This window comes from Typopeltis vanoorti, chromosome 13 (assembly GCF_054136105.1).
Source record: "Typopeltis vanoorti isolate ZY-2024b chromosome 13, IOZ_Tvanoo_1.0, whole genome shotgun sequence".
NCBI lineage: Eukaryota > Metazoa > Arthropoda > Arachnida > Uropygi > Thelyphonidae > Typopeltis > Typopeltis vanoorti.
The window spans coordinates 68800430-68819298 of NC_143561.1; the positions used below are offsets into that span (position 1 = coordinate 68800430).

Here is an 18869-nt window from a genome sequence, read left to right on the forward strand (position 1 = left end):
CACATTTCTTTTCAGAAATATGTGTAAAATCTGCTAAACTTGGAACATGTTTTAGACAGGCCAGATGCCAGAACCCTGAAATTAGAACATACTAGCAATGTGACTTATGAAAGATGAGATGCATCACCTTGGAAAACCATTCTGTGGACTGGTGTACAGCAATGATGTCCTATCTAGAAAATATCTGTTAGGAAAAAAAAAAAGAAAACAACTGGCCAATAAAATTTTTTTTGTCAGGTTTTGTATTATAAAAGTGAAAAGATTCACTTATTCAGCCAAAAGTTTTATTTTTCTATGTTTTGGTATTCAAATTCAACTTTCTTCATCAAGAAAGGGTATAAGCTGCAAATATTAAGTAAATAGGAATAAAAAACATGGAAAATACATAGCTGAAAGTGAAATAGTAACTGAATACGAATGTCTTACGTTTCATATGTTATGCAGTTGTGCTGTTTTTGTGTAAAATACAGGTGTTGTTTTCTCTCTCTCTGAGAAATCTAGTTGGATTTGACTATCAAAGCATTAGAAAAAGATTTTCTACTAGAGATGCAATCTTTTCACTTTTAGTCTATTTGCAACTCTAATGTGCACAAGGCAGAGCATCCTGATTTCTTATGTCTATATAGATGGTTCAAGATGTGAGACCTCTGTTGGTTATGTTGTTTTTCCTGACTGCATTGTATCCAGTAAGATTCCATTTGAATGTCGCAATTGTACTGCTAAGCTGCACACCAGTCAACTTGCACTTATACACATAACAGAAAATCACTACCAAAAATGTGTCTGTATAAATCATAAAACATGATTTATACAGAACTCACCAAGTTCTTTACAGTCCATCTCCTCTCCCATGTAAAATCCACATCCATCCAGTGATTTTTGATGTTCTACAATTAGCCATGGATAATCTAGTCAATGTAGAAACATAAGAGAGGAAGTTGTGCTTACTGCGCTCTGCCTAAGTAAACAGTCATCTTACACTTCTTGAGGACTGCTGGCCCCACCTATGCATGAACAGTATAACAGTTATCTTACCACTTGTAATGTTTTTGTGGCTTGCTGTTAGAATGAAATGGAATTTTTACTAATCTGACTGAACCATATATACTTGTCAGCCTCAGACAAATTGCATGAAGTTTTAGCTTAAAAAAAAAAAAAAAAGAATTAATTTATCCAAATACATGATCATAAATGTATTTTATATGCAGATACAGCATTAACCATTTTTTAGAATTTGTTTTCTTTTGCATAATATGTTATTTACTTATTTGGTATTTATTTTTATTATCTTGTACACTGCTCTAACCATTAGAATAGCACAGTATGACTTTTTTTATCCTTGTGCCAATAAACCAGGTACTAACCAACTCAATACTTTCACTTATAACTAGATAGCATGTTGTTTCAAAGAATCTCCAAGTGCGGTTATTTCACCAGGGATTTTGCATGAGATGTGCAAAATCACTAATTAGCTCCTATAACACTGTGGATCTTGGTTACTCTATCAGTGGTTATTACTATGATACAGTTGACAGCTGATATTTTATATAAGGTGGTTTCCTGTACATTCCATTTCTCAATGATCTTGTAACTGCCTTTGTGTAAATCCATTCTCTTTATAGTATCACCTTGAAAAAGTTATCAGCTGTACGAGTTGATGAAACATATTAGTGTGATTAAATAATATTACAACAAATAAATCCTGGTCATCTTCATTATTTCTAAGGTTATTGCTATATTTATTTACTATATATACTCCATTTTCCTTAATTTCGACACTTTAGAGGAACAGGATGGTAAAGAAAGAAGGTAATAAATTAAACATTGAAATGTTAGTTAAATATTTATAATGATTATAAATTAATTTTATGGTAGCTAACTACTTTTATATTGAAGTTATTCCAGAAATCTTTATTGAAAAGCATGCTATGACATGATTGGATGTTTATTTTAAATTCCCATGAATAATATAGAAATTTTTCAGTTACACACTTAGATTTTGATATATATCAGATAAATGTCCAGTGCCAGATGTGTCAGGAATACAAATAATTTATTCCAACATTTCATTCTTTAAATTATAGTCTCTGGTTAGCACAGCTACTTTCTTATAGGGGAGCAGGCCAACACTAGATTACAGAATTTTAAATGAAGATAATAAGGAAATAAGGTGTCATTGCCATCCTAGTCACTGATCAGATAGTTCCCATTGTCCACCCAACAGTCTTTGGGGTTTGAATCCCACTATGGCATGGATGTTTGTGAAAGTTTTTAGTAGGTAGATGATTTTGTTGCCAGTGTGAGGCTGCTATAGACCATAGCCCACCCACGGTACTAAAGTGCATGATAGGTTTACAATATTTCATGGATAGGATTCTCATTAAAAAAAAAATCTTACCATTGTTTTGATGACTATGATACGAGCCCTCAGCATTCTGATTATGAAGAACATAATGGGGAAGAGTTTATTTAGGGAACAGGAAATCAAAGAAGAAGAGATAAAGAAAGATTTTGGAATGATGATAATAGAAGAGAATAGGTAGGATAAGTAGAACCTGAGACATTCTGATGTTAATTGATTATCAGGATTGATTAGCTCTTAGGAATGTGAATACAATCATTGCAGTTAAGATTAGGAATGTTTATAATTCCAGCCAATTTAAAAAAAAAAGCTCTATTCAAAAATTTATCTGTATATTTTAATACCCCCCCCCCCACACACACACCCATTTGATTCTGTGATGGAATATTGTGGAATGTTCTTCAAGAACCTCTTTGAAGAAATCTGATATAGATCCTGTGTATCCTATATATATATGATCTCCATAACACAGAAGGTTGGACCTTCATGATACTTGGCACTTGTGACTGGGAAAGAGACATGATATTTAGAATCACTGTAAAGATAATGTGATCACCAGTTTTGTGTTAGTTTAATTTCTTTCTGCAAAGAGCTTTAAATATGAAATAAATCATATTTTATGTGCTAAGTTAATAGCTAGAATCTGATTCCAGGTATTAACTGTGACTATTCACATTTAATGTCACATTCCATGAACATGCCAAAAATGAGAAAGTACAATATGGTGCTGGATGCTAAGCCCCCTCCCCCCCCCCATGCCTGAAGGCATCAAACATGCAACTGGGGAAGAACAGAGGGCTTCCACAAGTAGAACTAGTTTTTGTGATGTGTCCGGGTCAAACCCAGAAGGAAGCTTGGTCATGGATGTTGCTGGTTGGAAAAGGGAGGCTCCCTGTTTCACAAGAAACCACAGGATTGGAACTTGGAATGTTAGACGTATGAACCAAGGTAAGCTGGAAATAATAAAGATAGAAATGGAGCGCAAGAAGCTGGATATATTGGGAATAAGTGAACTTAGATGGACAGGAATGGGCCATTTTCAGTTAGGGGAGTATATGGTGCATTACTCAGGACATGAGACAAGTCGTAAAAATGGAGTATCTTTCTTACTTAGGAAAAAGATGGCTAGGTATGTTTTGGGTTATAATCCAGTGAGTGACAGAATCATTTCTCTCAGAGTGAGTGGACATCCAATGAATATGACCATCATTCAGGTTTATGCACCTACTGCAGAGGCATCAGAAGAAGACATTGAAGAATTTTATGGCAAGTTACAAGAAGTGATAGATGCAGCATGAAAGTGAGATTTGTGGCTACTTATCAGAGATTGGAATGCAAAAGTGGGAGAGACTGAGGAACAAGGAATAACAGGTCATTTTGGTTTAGGTATTCGTAACACTGCAGGGAAGAGACTAGTTGAGTTTTGTGCAGAGAATTCTTTGTTTGTTGCTAACACCTGCTTTAATCAGCACAAAAGAAGATTGTACACATGGACAATACAGAAATCAAATAGACTATATACTTGGACAAAGAAGATGGAGAAGTGCAATTTAGTATGTTAACACTTTTCCAGGTGCAGACTGTGGAACAGAGCATGAGTTATTAGTGGTCACAATACATGTGAAACTACGGAAACTGAAAACAACACAAATGTTGATCAGATATGATCTTGGAAACATACCAGCTGAATACAGTATTAGCATACAGAACAGATTCAATACACTCAATTTGTGTGAAAGAGAACCAGATGAACTATGGGAAGAGATTAAAGATATAATTAAAACAGAAGCAAAGAAGAATATTCCAACAGTTTGTAAGAAGAAGTCCAAATGGTTGTCAGAAGATGCCATCAAAACTGCTTAGGAAAGGAGGAAAATGAAGGCCACAGGAAATTTACAAGAAGTACGGCATTTGAATGCAGAGTTTCAACGACAAGCCAGAAGAGACAAGGAAAAATACTTTAACCAGAAATGCCAAGAAAGGAAAAACAAGAGATCTTTTCAAAAAAATCAGAGAACTAACAGGCAAATTTAGTGCCAAGGTGACAATATTGAAAAGTAAACACAAAGGATATCTTACAAAAGCTGCAGACATCAAAGAAAGATGGAAAGAGTATACAGAAGCCCTTTACAGAAAGGACTCCAAAATTACTGAGAAATTTGAAGAGCAGGATTATACACAGGAGCCAGTACCACTGGAGAGTGAAGTGAGGTGGGCACTGCAACAGCTATCCAGTAAGAAAGCACCAGGAGGAGATGGAATACCCATTGAGCTGCTCAAAGCCCTGGGAGAAGAGACAGATGTCAGCAAATTTGGATCACAACTACATGGCCTAGGAAATGGAAAAAATCGGTTTATATACTCTTATTGAAGAAAGACGATGCAATAGAGTGCAAAAATTACAGAACTATAGCACTGATTTCTCATTCAAGTAAAGTCTTAAGATCATTCAGAAAAGACTGGAACCATTCATGAAGAGAAAAATGCCAGATGAACAGGCAGCATTTCGAAAAGGCAGAGGAACAAGAGATCAAATCACCAGTGTGAGATGAATAATAGAAAGAGGACAGGAATATCACAAGAATGTATACCTTTGTTTCCTTGATTATAGCAAGGCTTTTGACTCTGTAGATCATGTGAAACTGTGGAATGTATTAAGAACAATGGGAGTCCCAGAGCATTTCATTATCCTTCTGAGGAATCTTTATTATGAACAAGAAGCTACTGTCTGAACAGATCGTGAAAAAAACCGAGTATTTCACAATAGGTAAAGGGGTGCAACAAGGATGTATTTTATCTCTGTACCGGTTTAACTTGTACAGCGAATACATTTAAGAATGGCAGGGCTGGAGGAGTCTTCAGTTGGAATTAAAATTGGTGGAAAAAATATTAATAATTTGAGGTATGCAGATGATACCACCTTGCTAGCAGAATGAAAAGAAGATTTGAAGGAACTTATTATGGAAGTTAAAGAAGAAAGTGCTAAATATGGTCTTAAACTTAACCTCAAAAAGACAAAAATTATGGCAACATTAAGTTATGTGAACTTAATGATTTTGAAGTAGATGGGGAAAAAATGGAAGCAGTTAACAATTTTGTGCTCCTAGGATCCTGAATTGATAAAGATGGTTATTGTACTGAAGAAGTTAGAAGAAGATTATTACTTGGAAAGAAAGCAATGACAAATTTAAGCAAGATCTTTAAAGATAAAGATATTAGCCTCCTCGCAACAAAATCAGAATCGTGAAAGCAATGATATTCTCTGTGGTACTGTATGGATGTGAAAGTTGGACCCTGAGAAAGAGTGAAAGAAGGAAGATAGATGCATTTGAATTATGGGTTTGGAGACGCTTACTAAGAATATCATGGACTTCAAAGCAAACCAATAAATCAGTGATAGACAGAATAAAGCCAGATTGCTCCCCCGACACTATGATCATCAAGCAAAAATTGTCATACTTCGGACATATTATGCGAGCAAATGAGACAGTCTGGAGAAGATTCTTCCTCTTCTCCTGCTTCCATCAACTTTAGTTGATGGAAGCAGGAGAAGAGGAAGACCAAGAATTAGATGGGTGGACGGAGTTAAAGAAGCAACTGGAGTGCGCATGGAGGTTCTGAAAGACATGGTCAGGGACAGATTGGAATGGGGAGAGAGTGTTCGTCGAGTTGCCAGGAGTCGGAAACGACTCGATGGAACATAATACACACACATTCACATTTAAAGTTATTATTAATACTATGATTCGTTTAATTCATATCAGTTTTAATTATTGATTCACAATGCCATATTGGAACAAAATGAAGTATGAATTTATTAATTCTGTTCAGTTGCTGGCATGGTAGTGCCTCTGTTTTCCAGGTTTAGATATTTATAAAATGTCTTGAGTTAGACATTTTATAAATTTGAGATGAATAGCAATGAAATCTTAATTGTATCAATACTGATACATCCCTTTAGGATACATTCCAAAAATTGATGAGCCAATTTCACATCATTAATGCAAGTTTACATTTGATCATATGCAAAGATCACTGATCACTTCAAAGTATATGTTATCATATTAACCCATTCACATTGAGCTTTTGTCTATTTTGTTAATCTCACAGATATTAATTCTATACAAAAGTAGTACTGATCATTAGTGGATTGCTCTGCTTGATAAAAAAAAATACTGACAAATCAATATTCTTCAGTCAAGTTTTCTGAAAACTTTATTTTTTAACCACATAAAATATATATAATATTTTTATACACTGTTTGTAACATATGTATATTCTAGAAGAAACACCACTACCGGTATTGAGTTACCTTTTTTTTTTAGTAAGGTTAAACCAGGTGCAGTTTTGATTTTCCTAGATGTTATTTTCCTGTAATATGCATATTTATTTTATTTCTACAAATAGCTATTAATTTGTAGAAATGAACAACAGGATATTTAACTTCCTCAGTATGCTGCATCATCCTGTAATTCCCCACAAATGATGCAATATCTTTCATGAAAAAATAAAATTTGACTAAATGACATTTAAAAATTTTGAAATGACATTCAAAAATTTGTTATAACTAAGTTTCTTTTAATAACAGTTTAGGGACTCTACTGAAAGGAGATGACAGTCGCCTTAGAGCCAAGCTGACAAGTAAGCTGGAAAGAGATATGCCTGAGAGTTATGCTGAATGTTATCCAGGGTAAAATTGCATTTATATATATATACATTATAAAAGAAACTTTTTTTTTTTGGTCTGTTAAACTGCATTCATTCATTCAATAGACAGTCATTCTGCCTCACTGAGGCAGAATATCAAAGACGACTATAACATATATAGAATGACAAAATTGGCAGAAGCAGCTAGGCTCTTCAGTATTCTAAAAAACGCAGAAAAAGAAATAAATCTATAGCAACCACTACCGTCAGCCTTCATAGACAATCAAGGAAACACACACAAACAGAGGTGAAATGGAAAAAATAGTAAAATCGTTTTACGATAACCTTTACTCATCTAAATTTCGTACCAGACGAAAATTTGGAAATACCATCTGTCTTACCTGAAGAAGTGAAAATGACTATCCACCATATGAAAAATGACCGATCACCAGGAATTGATGGTATAAAATATATAATATTTTAATAATATATAATAATATTTTTATACACTTCCCACTTTATCAAAGTGGGAAGAAACATGGAAGGAAAATACGAAAACATTTGCATAACATCTTTAAAGATGATCAAATCTACCTCGCAAAACATGGACGGTACTAAATAGAATTTGGACAAATCATGGCCTATGTGGAGATACTCTCTATAAATGGAACAGACAGACATCTCCAGAATGTGACTGTGGTGCTTCACGACAGACTATGCAACATATTGTAACAGAATGCGTCTTCTTCCGTGCTTATCAGAATGACTGGAATGACTTTTTACAAGCGGCTCCTGAAGCTGTGACCTGGATTACGAACTTAGATCAGAATTTATAATGATATATATGTTTCTTTTCCTTATTATAACATATTAAGACTTTTAATTTTAACTCTTATTTTAATTTTCCAACTTCTTGGATTAGATCTGTGTTTTCCTTCAAAGTTTTAACTTAAAATATTTTAAATTCTTCAATTCTGTTAATATAATGACATTATGATTCTCTTTTTTAACAACATGTTTTTGCCATGAGCTATGTATGTATGTATGATGGTATAAAATCTGATCAATTAAAAATGGGTGGACAAGTACTCTTTTAAAGCTCTAGCAGAAAGATTTACCTGATATATACAATTAAGGAAAGTACCTACTGAATGGAAAACATCAAAGACCATAATTCTGCATAAAAAAGATAATAAAGAAGACATCATTAACTACAGACCCATCTGTCTATCAGCACACACACACACACATATATAAAATATTCGCCAGAGTCATCCTAAACAGAATACAAACTCCATCAATGAAAATAGCTGCAAAGAACAGACCGGTTTCAAAAAGGGCTTTTCGACAATAGATCACATTCAAACTATTATTCAGCTAACGGAAAGATGCAGAGAATACCAGATTCCACTTTGTCTTCTTTTTATAGATTTTTAAAAGGCATTTGACACTGTTGAACATAACACAGTATTCCAAGCTTTAATAGAACAAGGCGTAGAAAAAGCATACATCCAACTCATAAAAGATATCTACAAAGAAGGCACAACAAATATCACCCTTTTCAATCACCTGATTAAAATTAACTTAATTAGAGGAGTACGTCAGGGCGATGTCTTTTCACCTAATCTCTTCACATCTAACTCTGGACAGCATCATTCGAAAAACTGATATGAAAGATGGAATAAACATTGATGGTGACATGTTAAATATCCTACTATTCACTGATGATGTGGTATTACTATCTCATTCATCCAAACTCTTAGAATCAACGCTGAATAATATAAGCCAAAACTACCAAAAAATTGGATTGGAAATACATCTGGACAACACAAGATAGATGAAAACAAATACTGTCAAGATTATACAATCACTCTGGAATCTCACACCGTTGAAAAAGTTGAAGATTACATCTACCTCGGCCAGTCCATAAAAATGAATAATGAAATAGCAAGGAGAAAAAGAGCTGCTTGGATAGCCTTCAACAAAATAAAATCAACAATTACCAACCAAAACATAGACATAGAAATAAGAGCCCATGTTTTCAATAGTCACATCTTACCAGCATTAACTTATGGCAGTGAAACATGGAACACAACTCTAAAAGAAGAACAAAGCTTAATAACAACTCAATGTGCAATAGAAAGAAGAATGTGCAATGTAAATAAAATAGACTACATAAGACACACAGAAATCAGGAAGAAGTCTGGACTCAAAGATGTAATAAAAGCAATCTACAACAGCGAAAGAAGATGGGCAGGACATCTTGCCAGAACGAGAGACAACAGATAGACTTTCAGAGTAAAAAACTGGTATCCGAGAGATACCAAAAGGAAACCTGGAAGACCCGCCTTAAGATGGGAAGACCCAATGATTAAGAAAGACGGAAGAAAATGGAGAAGAAAGGCCCAAGACAAGAATAGCTGGACTCTTTACGACCTGCAGTCATGGAGAAATCCTGACTGAAATCACAGGTCCATCAAGGTGACAGTCATTGCACCACTTGTATGTCTATAGCTGAGGTCTGTGTGGTGATGATTGACAGTTTCTTACTCTCATCATTTTGGCATTAGCATCATGATAATTAGATGTTTCTGACTTGAAGTTTATTGAGTTATGGTTTGCGGATTTCTTTTAGTGTGTTTTAGTAAGAAATAATTCCTTTTGATTACAAAGGACCAGGCTACAATTGATGAACCAGCATAAGATAAGGCTAGTATTTCATGAAGCCAGGAGTGTTCGTAAAGTTTTGCAAGTGTTTGAGTTTGTTTTATTGCTTATATAGATATGTATATTGTGTATTAACCATTGTTTAGTGCCTTTTTATTGGATATTTATTTTCAGTACTATTTCATGGGATTAGAAAAGAAAATCCAGATGAAATGTCAAGAAGTGACAATAGTGCAGTATTATGTTAGGGTTGAAAGATATGCAATTGCCAAAGAAGCCCTGATGGTATAATTTCTTGCAGCTCTATTACTATCTGATTTGAGAGGCAAAAGAATAATAGATAAATTCAGATTTGCAGGAACTGTTGTGATGAATTCTTTTAGGTGGACCATCAGTTTCAGAAAAAAACATTGCTATTATTCTTTATTTATTTTCTAGTATTGAGACCATGTGTTTCTAAACATAAATCAGGTTTATTAAAATAAACAATATAACCTGACAAGTTTACATCATCAGGGGCACAGGATGTATAAAAAAAGACTAAAAAAAAATTAATTGCACACTGCAGATGTTATCAGAATTTCAACATCAGTACATACACTGCTTGGAAAGAAGTCAATACCATTGTGTGAGGAACAAAGAGTCATAGCACCCACCTTAATAAGATGCAGGACCTCCTTTCACTGTGATAATTGCAGCAATCCTGTGGAGAATACTTTCTTTCCACAAGCGTACGATAGCAATCAAAGGGAATTTTTGACCATTCTTCCTGTTGGCATGTAATGAGATCCTGAACTCTTGCAGGACAGACGTACCTGGACCTCACCTAATGCTCCAGTTCATCCCACAGATGTTCAGTAGGGTTGAGATCAGGGCTCTGCTGAGGCCAGCCAAGTGTGGTGATGTTCAGGTCCACAAAACACACAGTTACAGTGGCAGCCTTATGACACGGTGCACTGTCTTGCTGAAAGAGATAATGGTCAGTTCCATAGAAATTCCACAAAATAGGAAGCATTGCATTGTAGATACCCCTCAGAGTTCATTGTTTGCGTTTTACTATAGAGGTCTGGGACCAAACCAGGAAAAACAGGACCATACCATCACACTGCCACCTTCAATTTCATAGTTGGAGTTATGCACTCTGGTAAGAGATGTCCACCAGGCATCTGACACACCATCTGCTTTGTAGCATGATTCGATGATCCATAATATGGCTTTTCAAGCTTCTACATCCCACTACATGGTCTTTGTACCACTGAAGATGATGCTGCAAGTTGGTTCAGGTAATATGGGGCTTGTATATTGCAGTCCCACCATGGAAACCCATGATGTGAGCATTGGTTTTGAATGTTGTTGTGCAGATTCGTGTTTCAGTCGATGCCTGGAACTCCGCATTCAATGTGTCGGCTGATGAATGGCAATTTTTACATATTATCCTTCATAGCATCCTATGGTCACATTTGATAAGTGTAATGGAATGTCCACTGTGGGTAGCACTTGCAGTCCTATGTTCCTGTGCTTCCATCTCAGGATGATATCACTAATTATTGACCTGGGATGGCCCAGTTTGCCAACAATTTGCTGAACAGATAGGCCTGCAACATTGCATTCTATCACAACACTTCTTTCAAACTCTGTCAGTTCCCTTCTCGCAGCCATTTCACTCAGACACAGTTGCACTGACTAGGGAGCATCATATTCCTCCAATTTATAACGGCTGTAAACACCTGACTCATTAATTGGCACAATGTACCTTGTCCATGGGGGTGTCTAGTTTGACTTCTTTCCAAGCAGTGTTTAAATAAAGTGACCATAAAACCCCCATTGCATTAACTAATATATAAGCATTAGAACGAGCGTACAGTTCTCCAGCTATCAACAGCAATACTTCTTTCCTTGTTCTAGCTAGCTGGTGCTATAATGTTCCCTCTTTGAGGAAGAAAAATGACTGATTTTTTCAGTATGCAGAAAAACCAACCTCAACTGGCAAATTCTTGCATGCTACTTCACACTCCCATCCATTACAAAGGATAGATATGATAAAAACATTATGGGATGGAGTCTATAACATTTTCAGTATGTTAGAAAAAAAGAATGAAGAACTGCATTACCTGAAGCATATTATCACCTTCAATGGTATGAAATGAAGATGATTAGCAAAATTCTTGATATGCCTCTGTCAGTTCCTTTAAATAAACAGGACTTCAAAAATGAAATTACATTATCTTACATCAAAAATATTATGGACACAGTTGCAATATTGCTTTGTGATTACAATGTTAAAGTTGCTTTTTTTCTCAGTATATAAGATTTCAAGGGTCTTACATTCACCAAACCCCACATCCTTCCATAAAAAAAAAACCAGGCATGCACAAAATTTATTGCTCTTGTGGCATTTGTTATACAGGCCAGAGGGGAACAGTCTGAAAAGATAGGCATGTTTGAACAATAAAAGACTGAGAAAAAAAGAAAGTGCACATCAGGATTAGTCCTCCACATAACAAATGCAGGCCACCAAGAGCGAGGTTTTGGAAAATTCTTGGCCTCGACCATAGATGGCAACACTATCAGCAAGATTTTTTTTTTTCCTAAGTTGGTACATCTGTCATAGGCATCCATGTGAAATTGCAAGTCACTCTATCAAGTAGTTTGTTTTATTCAGCTGTCTGAAACAAAAGTATTGCCTGTATCCCTTGGAATGGAGAAAATTGAGTATCGTGTGGTTATAAAATTCTTTGTAAAAGAAGGTTAAACACCAAAAGAAATTCATTCTAAGTTCATAAAAGTTTATGGGCACTCTTCTCCTTCGTTTTCGACAATTAAGAAGTGGGCTGCCAAGTTTACATGTGGCCTTACCAACCATGAAGGTGATCCATGTTAAGGATGTCCAAAAAGTGTAACAACACCAGAAATCATTATTCATCAAGTGCACGATATGGTATTGGATGACCGGCGAGTCAAAGTGCGTGAAATTGCTGAGACTACAGGCATTTCAAAAGAACGTGTAGTATATATTTTCATATGATAAAGATAAGATTTTCATAAGATTTGCATATGATAAAGCTTTGCACAAGATGGGTGCTATTCTTGCTGACAGCAGATCAAAAATGCACTCTTATGAAAATTCTTGAGAAACTTCGCATGAAAATCTCTGAACAGTACTTGGAGCATTTTAACAAGAATAAAACTGATTTTGTGCATTGATTTATTACTATGGATGAGACTTGGATTCACCATTACACAACAGAATCCAAACAGCAGTCAAAACAGTAGACTGAAGCCGGTTGTTCAGCACCAAAGAAAACAAAGTCGGTTCCATCAGCAGGAAAGGTCATGACATCAGTGTTTTGGTATGTTAAAGACATTTTGTTTATTAATTATCTTGAAAAGGGTAAAACAATAACCAGGGAATATTATTCCGATCTTTTAACCAGACTAAACGAAAAAATTTGTGAGAAAAGACCCAGTTTGTAGAAGAAAAAAATCATCTTTCATCAGGACAGTGCACCTGCCCACTGTTGGATTCTGAAAATATAGAGATTGGAGTAATTATTATTTGCTTCAGAATCCAACGTGATCTTCCATCACAAAGGCTAGACTTGTAAATATTATTTAATGTAAATCACTTGTTTATAATTAATATTCATATAACTACCTTTAACCTTATTTAATATTTAATTATTTAATCAAAGATATGTGTTAATAGTAATAAGACTCTGTATTAAATATTATTAAGCTATTTTATTTATTACTATGTTAATATTATAAGAATTTGTATTTGATATTTTAACTACGCATTAATTGAAATGTAAATATTCTCTATTTATTCCTATTTGTAGAAGCTTAACGTTATGCAATAGCGCAATTTTATTATGTTTTGTTTTGTTGTCATGGAGATGTATGTAAGTAAGCGAGCACGAGTGGAACAGCACGTGAGGAGAATGTTGAAAATTATTGAAAAGAGTTTTAGTTAAAGAGATCACGAGAACAATTTAGGCGGGAAGAACGGATGTATAAGCGATGAACACTGAAATTATAGAGAGATTAGAGAGAGAAAGGAGAGGATTGGCATTAGGTTGGAATTGGAGCATTCGGCATTCAGGAATCACAGTGCGATAATAGCGAGTCTGCAAGTCACTCAAGCAGCTAAATAAAGTCTACTAGTCGAGAGGCGGTTAGCTAATAAGTTGTAGAATAACAATTATAGCTATGGAAGACAGCTGAGTGACTACTAAATAGACTAGCGATACTTGAATTGAGATTTAATTTCAGGGTCGACCTTTCAAGGACACACACAGAATCTTGAAATAAAGCACGGAGTTACTAGAGAATAGTAGAGGCTGTGAAGTTGAAGTTTACCGTTAGCTGTGTTTGGAATTATAGTGCCTAAAGAATTATTTGAATGCAGGAGGAATGAACAACTGTGCATATAAAACCTCAAGTTAAGAATTATTGTGTGTTGCCTTATTTCATGAGTGATCAGTAGTACTTTATGCAACAACGTTTGTTTATGTGTATTATGACCGATGATTAATTCAGTTATTGCTTAGAAGAATTTATTTAATGAGTGCCGTTTAATGTTTAAGGTGTTTACAATTATAAAAAGTGTTTGCGTATAAGTTGATGAAGAAGGAAGATTGTCGGTAAGATTATTCCAACCATTAATATTCCTATACAGAGAAGTGTGAGTTTCATCCTAGAATTTCCTTATACTAACAGTAACTATTGCAGAGAATTAGCTGAAGTGTAAGATTAAAAGTGCTTGTTTGTGAAGAGGTGTTAGTGCAAATTTTATTGTATTTGGAACTTAAGGAACTGTGAGAAGACTGTATTAGAGATAACAGATTTACCATTGTCTGAGTTTGTATGATTGAACTTATCAGAGAAGCTAAAATGTTTGTGATATCTTAATTACTGATTTGAACTTAAGTGTAAAATTTGTGATTTTAAAATTAAATATTTGTTTTTGTTAATCTAAAGTTGTATTTTGCCTGAATCTCTTTTACTGCACCATCCATAAAAATATTCGAACCAAAGCGGGTGAATTAAGTTAGTTAAATATACTTGGCCAGTATAAATATTAAGGAGAAATAGTTGAGGGTTGATTTATCTTCAATTCTTGAACTAATTTAGATATAGAATGGCGCAGTCTATAAATATAAATTTTCTCTATATTTGTATTAGAAATCGACTTGCAACTATTTTTTGTTTAAGAACATCATAGTGACTAACATGTCGGATCCAAGGTATAGATTGAGAAGAAGTAGGATCCAACACCACAAAGATTTTTTTGGCAATGGGAAAATTAAGGGATCTGCACTATGAATTGTTGGAGCATTCACCCCTGTTCCCCAGATTTGGCTCCCTCTGACTTCTATCTCTTCCCAAAACTAAAACTCTTCCTTGCTGGTCAGCATTTTTCTTCGAATCAAGAGGTGATTGCAACTGTAGAGTGGTATTTTGCAGATCTTATTGAGAACCACTACAGGGACAGGATAATGGCACTGGAGCATTGCTGGAATAAATGTATTAGTCTTAAGGGAGATTGTGTTAAAAAATAAAAATAATTTTGAAATTATAAATTCGTTTTTTCATTGTTAGGCTGAGAACTTTTCAGGCCACCCTCATAGTTTGACAAGAAACAGAAATGCTGTATATCACCACACATTATAACAAAAACAAAGGTTTACTCCTACACCAAGTTTGGTCTGCATTCATCAAATATCTAACAAACATGGAACAGGGAGTATGACACATGTTATGCCACAGAACATGAATACTAGCAACAACTAGCATTGTTCCAGTGCTTACTTATTAATGAATGCAACAGTTTTTTTTTTTTTTTTTTTCATTGTTTATATGTACTAGTGTTAAAGTTCTGATAACATTATTGTGTGTAATTAATTTTACCTATTTTTTTTATACAGGTCTTATACCCCCTGATGATGCAAGTCCCATGACTTATGCAACTTGTCAGGTTATATTGTTTATTTTAATAAACCTGTTTTATGTTCAGAATTGTGTGGTCTCAAAAATTAAATGAAGAAATTAAATGAATATTTGCTAAGCTACACAAATATTTGTGTTCAGCATTGCCGATATGTTTAAGTCTGGGCAGAGTGCAACAGTTCTCAGAAGAAATTCCAAAATCAACTTCCTATAAAATTTATTAAAGAATCTTAAATCTTCACTTTCACAAAATAGCAATTCATCAGTCTGTGCTAGCAGCTTACTCTGTTTGATGGTTTTTTTGCAGGTAAATGATTGAAATTATTGAAGATTATTGCATCACCTTCAGGGAGCCCATGGATTCTTTGTGGCACAACACAGTCTACCATGTACACATTATGCCATTTACTGTCCACTAATAGTATTTTTTCTTTTATTTGCATCTCTTCTCTAGCCAGTTCGCCTGTATGTGGGATGAAAAACTTGAGTTTCTGGGTGGGGTGGGGGGGGTTAAGTTACTGCTGATACTATATGAGATTGGCTGATTATAAAATTTCTACACGTTTACACAAGAATATTATTTAATTTGCCAAATATTTCAGCCTGAATATTACGGACCATCCTCAGTGGCTACATAGAAATAGTTTTAAAAAACAAGGTGGAATACGAACAATTGATCATTCACAAATAGAACGAGCCGCGTGATGTCATATCACTAAGTATTAAAAGAGTAAACATTTTTTTATCTGAGTCATAGGAAATTAAAAAAAAAAAAAAATTAATGTGTTATCTTGATTAAACTTTCCCAAATTTTTGATACAGATATACAGTCATTATGATTCAAGTTAGGATGTTGAAGTAAGGCCTCCACACTTTCTTTAAATAAACGTTCAAATTTATAGCGACATCTGTGTAGGAGGCAAGTCTTGGACCAAAGGATGTTGTGGCTTGTTTCTATTTCTTGCTGAGCTAATCCAGATTTCTCATGTTTGTTGTGTTTGATTGATGGATGGATGATTGATGCTCTTGAATTTTTTTTTTTCTATAGAGCGTCCAGTTTGTCCAAAGTAGGAAAGATTACAGTTACATGGAACTTGATACACACCAGGTAGAGACATAGTTGAGCATTTATCTTTAGAAGAAGGAAAATGGGTGGATAATTTGTTAATAGTGTATAAATGGCTGTTAAATCATATTTCTTCAGAATTGTTGAAATTGGTTCTGAAATCCTGGAAATGTAAGGAATTGGAACTCGACGTATTGAATCTTTGCTGTTTTATGATGGATTGTAAGAATCGAAAAGATGTTGTGTACTCGGCACGGAATAGAAACAAGCCACAACATCCTTTGGTCCAAGACTCGCCTCCTACACAGATGTCACTATAAATTTGAACGTTTATTTAAAGAAAGTGTGGAGGCCTTACTTCAATGTCCTAACTCGAATCGTAATGACTGTATATCTATATCAAAAATTTGGGAAAGTTTAATCAGGGTAACACATTAATTATTTTTATTTTATTTATTTTTTAAATTTCCTATATTAGTCTGTTATTTAAGATTATTACATGAATTTCTGAATTCATTATCATCATCATCAAATTCCTGCCATGTACCCTCAAGGGGTGTACAGGATATGATAGTACTACATGAAAAAAATTACATCATTACTAACTTCCTATCTACAATTTTCCTCCAAATCAGTCTGTTACTTGTCAAGACTCCAACATTATCAGATCTTATATTTCTATCGTCTAAGGCACTTTGTACCGTATCAATCCACCTATATCTTGGTCTTCCTCTGGGTTGTTTTGCTGCCAATCCGGCAGAGAACATTTGTTTTGCTAATCTTCTGAATTAATATCTTTAATTTAATCATGACTGATAAAAAATGTTTACTCTTTTAATACTTAGCGATATGACATCACGCGGCTCGTTCTATTTGTGAATGATCAGTTGTTCATATTCCACCTTGTTTTTTAAAACTATTCCTATGTAGCCACTGAAGATGGTCTGTAATATTCAGACTGAAATATTTGGCAAATTAAATAATATTCTTGTGTAAACGTGTATATATTTTATAATCCTAATGTCACAAGTATCTTTAAAAAATCAAGATTGGCTGACTTCATTTGCAAAAGCCTGTATAATGATTCCTCTCATTGTGACAAAAATTGTTAGATAATAGATTTTTGCAACTACTCATTTCTAGTGTGATCAAAATTTCATTCGCTTGTCAGGTTGTTAGGGTTGATTCACTGCAACAGTCATTGGTGTTGAAAAATCCTCACAGTTTTGAGAAATACCATAACATCTACAGAAGATTGGTGTTTTGGGCTCCATTGCTAGGGTGTTTTAGATGTTTTTTTATGCAGCTTGTAGCAGCCATTTACTGAACAAGAAATTAGAAAAATATTTGGTTTTTGGTTTCAACATAGTAATGTTATGATATGTTTCTGCGGTTAGCCTAGTGCCTGTGCTCTTCGCAACCATATGCCTGGGGAAGGAGTGTCCTAGGTTCAGTTCTCGTCGTTGATGTGAGTAGCTTAAGGATCTTCCTCAGCCATAGCCAAGTTAGCTGGACGTGGACAGCAGGGTTTTTCCTTCCAGTTTATCTGGGGTTTTTTCATCTCCTTCAAGCAGGCAAACCGGCTCCCTGAACACACACACATGGATAGAGTCAAGAATGTCATCTTTAGGGGGATGCAGCAGAGGAGTGGTGAACTGGCTGCATTAATATCCCAGTAACCCCTCATAAGGAGGGGACCCAACCCATCCTAGACAGATGAGAAGGATAGATATATAGAATATTATGGTACATACTACCACTGTAAGCAAGAATCATTAGTAACAGTTTTTTTGAACAGGATTTTAGTAAGATAAGGTTTTTCTTTATCTTGCTTGTTTTCTGATAAGTCTGAAAATGAGACTTAACATCTATTTTTATCTTTATGGATAATTTATACATGGCTCACACAAAAAGACTGGTCTTCTGACCATTTGAAAGTCAACAATAAAGAGGCAGTTAAACTTTCAGCCAGGAAACTTTTGCAACTAGTGTCCAAAAACAATGACTGCTAAATAACTTTGCAATTCATTAGAAAACAGTTATTTCAGACATCTCCTGTGATTGCTTTTAACTGATAATAACAAAATGAAATGTAAATAAATTATAGTGTTTTGTGCTTAAGGGTCAAAGCTGTATAACTGAGAGGAGACCTCCACATAGCCTTTAAAGGAATGCGGA

General features: G+C 34.7%; 1 protein-coding gene across 1 annotated transcript in view; it reads left to right on the forward strand.

Moving 5' to 3' along the window:
• Positions 1–18869, forward strand: part of beag (IC cytokine homolog beag) — a 170225-nt gene that overhangs the window by 94928 nt on the left and 56428 nt on the right. Inside the window, exons 15-16 of the mRNA XM_090403298.1 lie at positions 1778–1809; positions 6951–7052. Coding sequence (XP_090259424.1) covers positions 1778–1809; positions 6951–7052 — 134 coding nt within the window. The remainder of the gene's footprint in view (positions 1–1777; positions 1810–6950; positions 7053–18869) is intronic.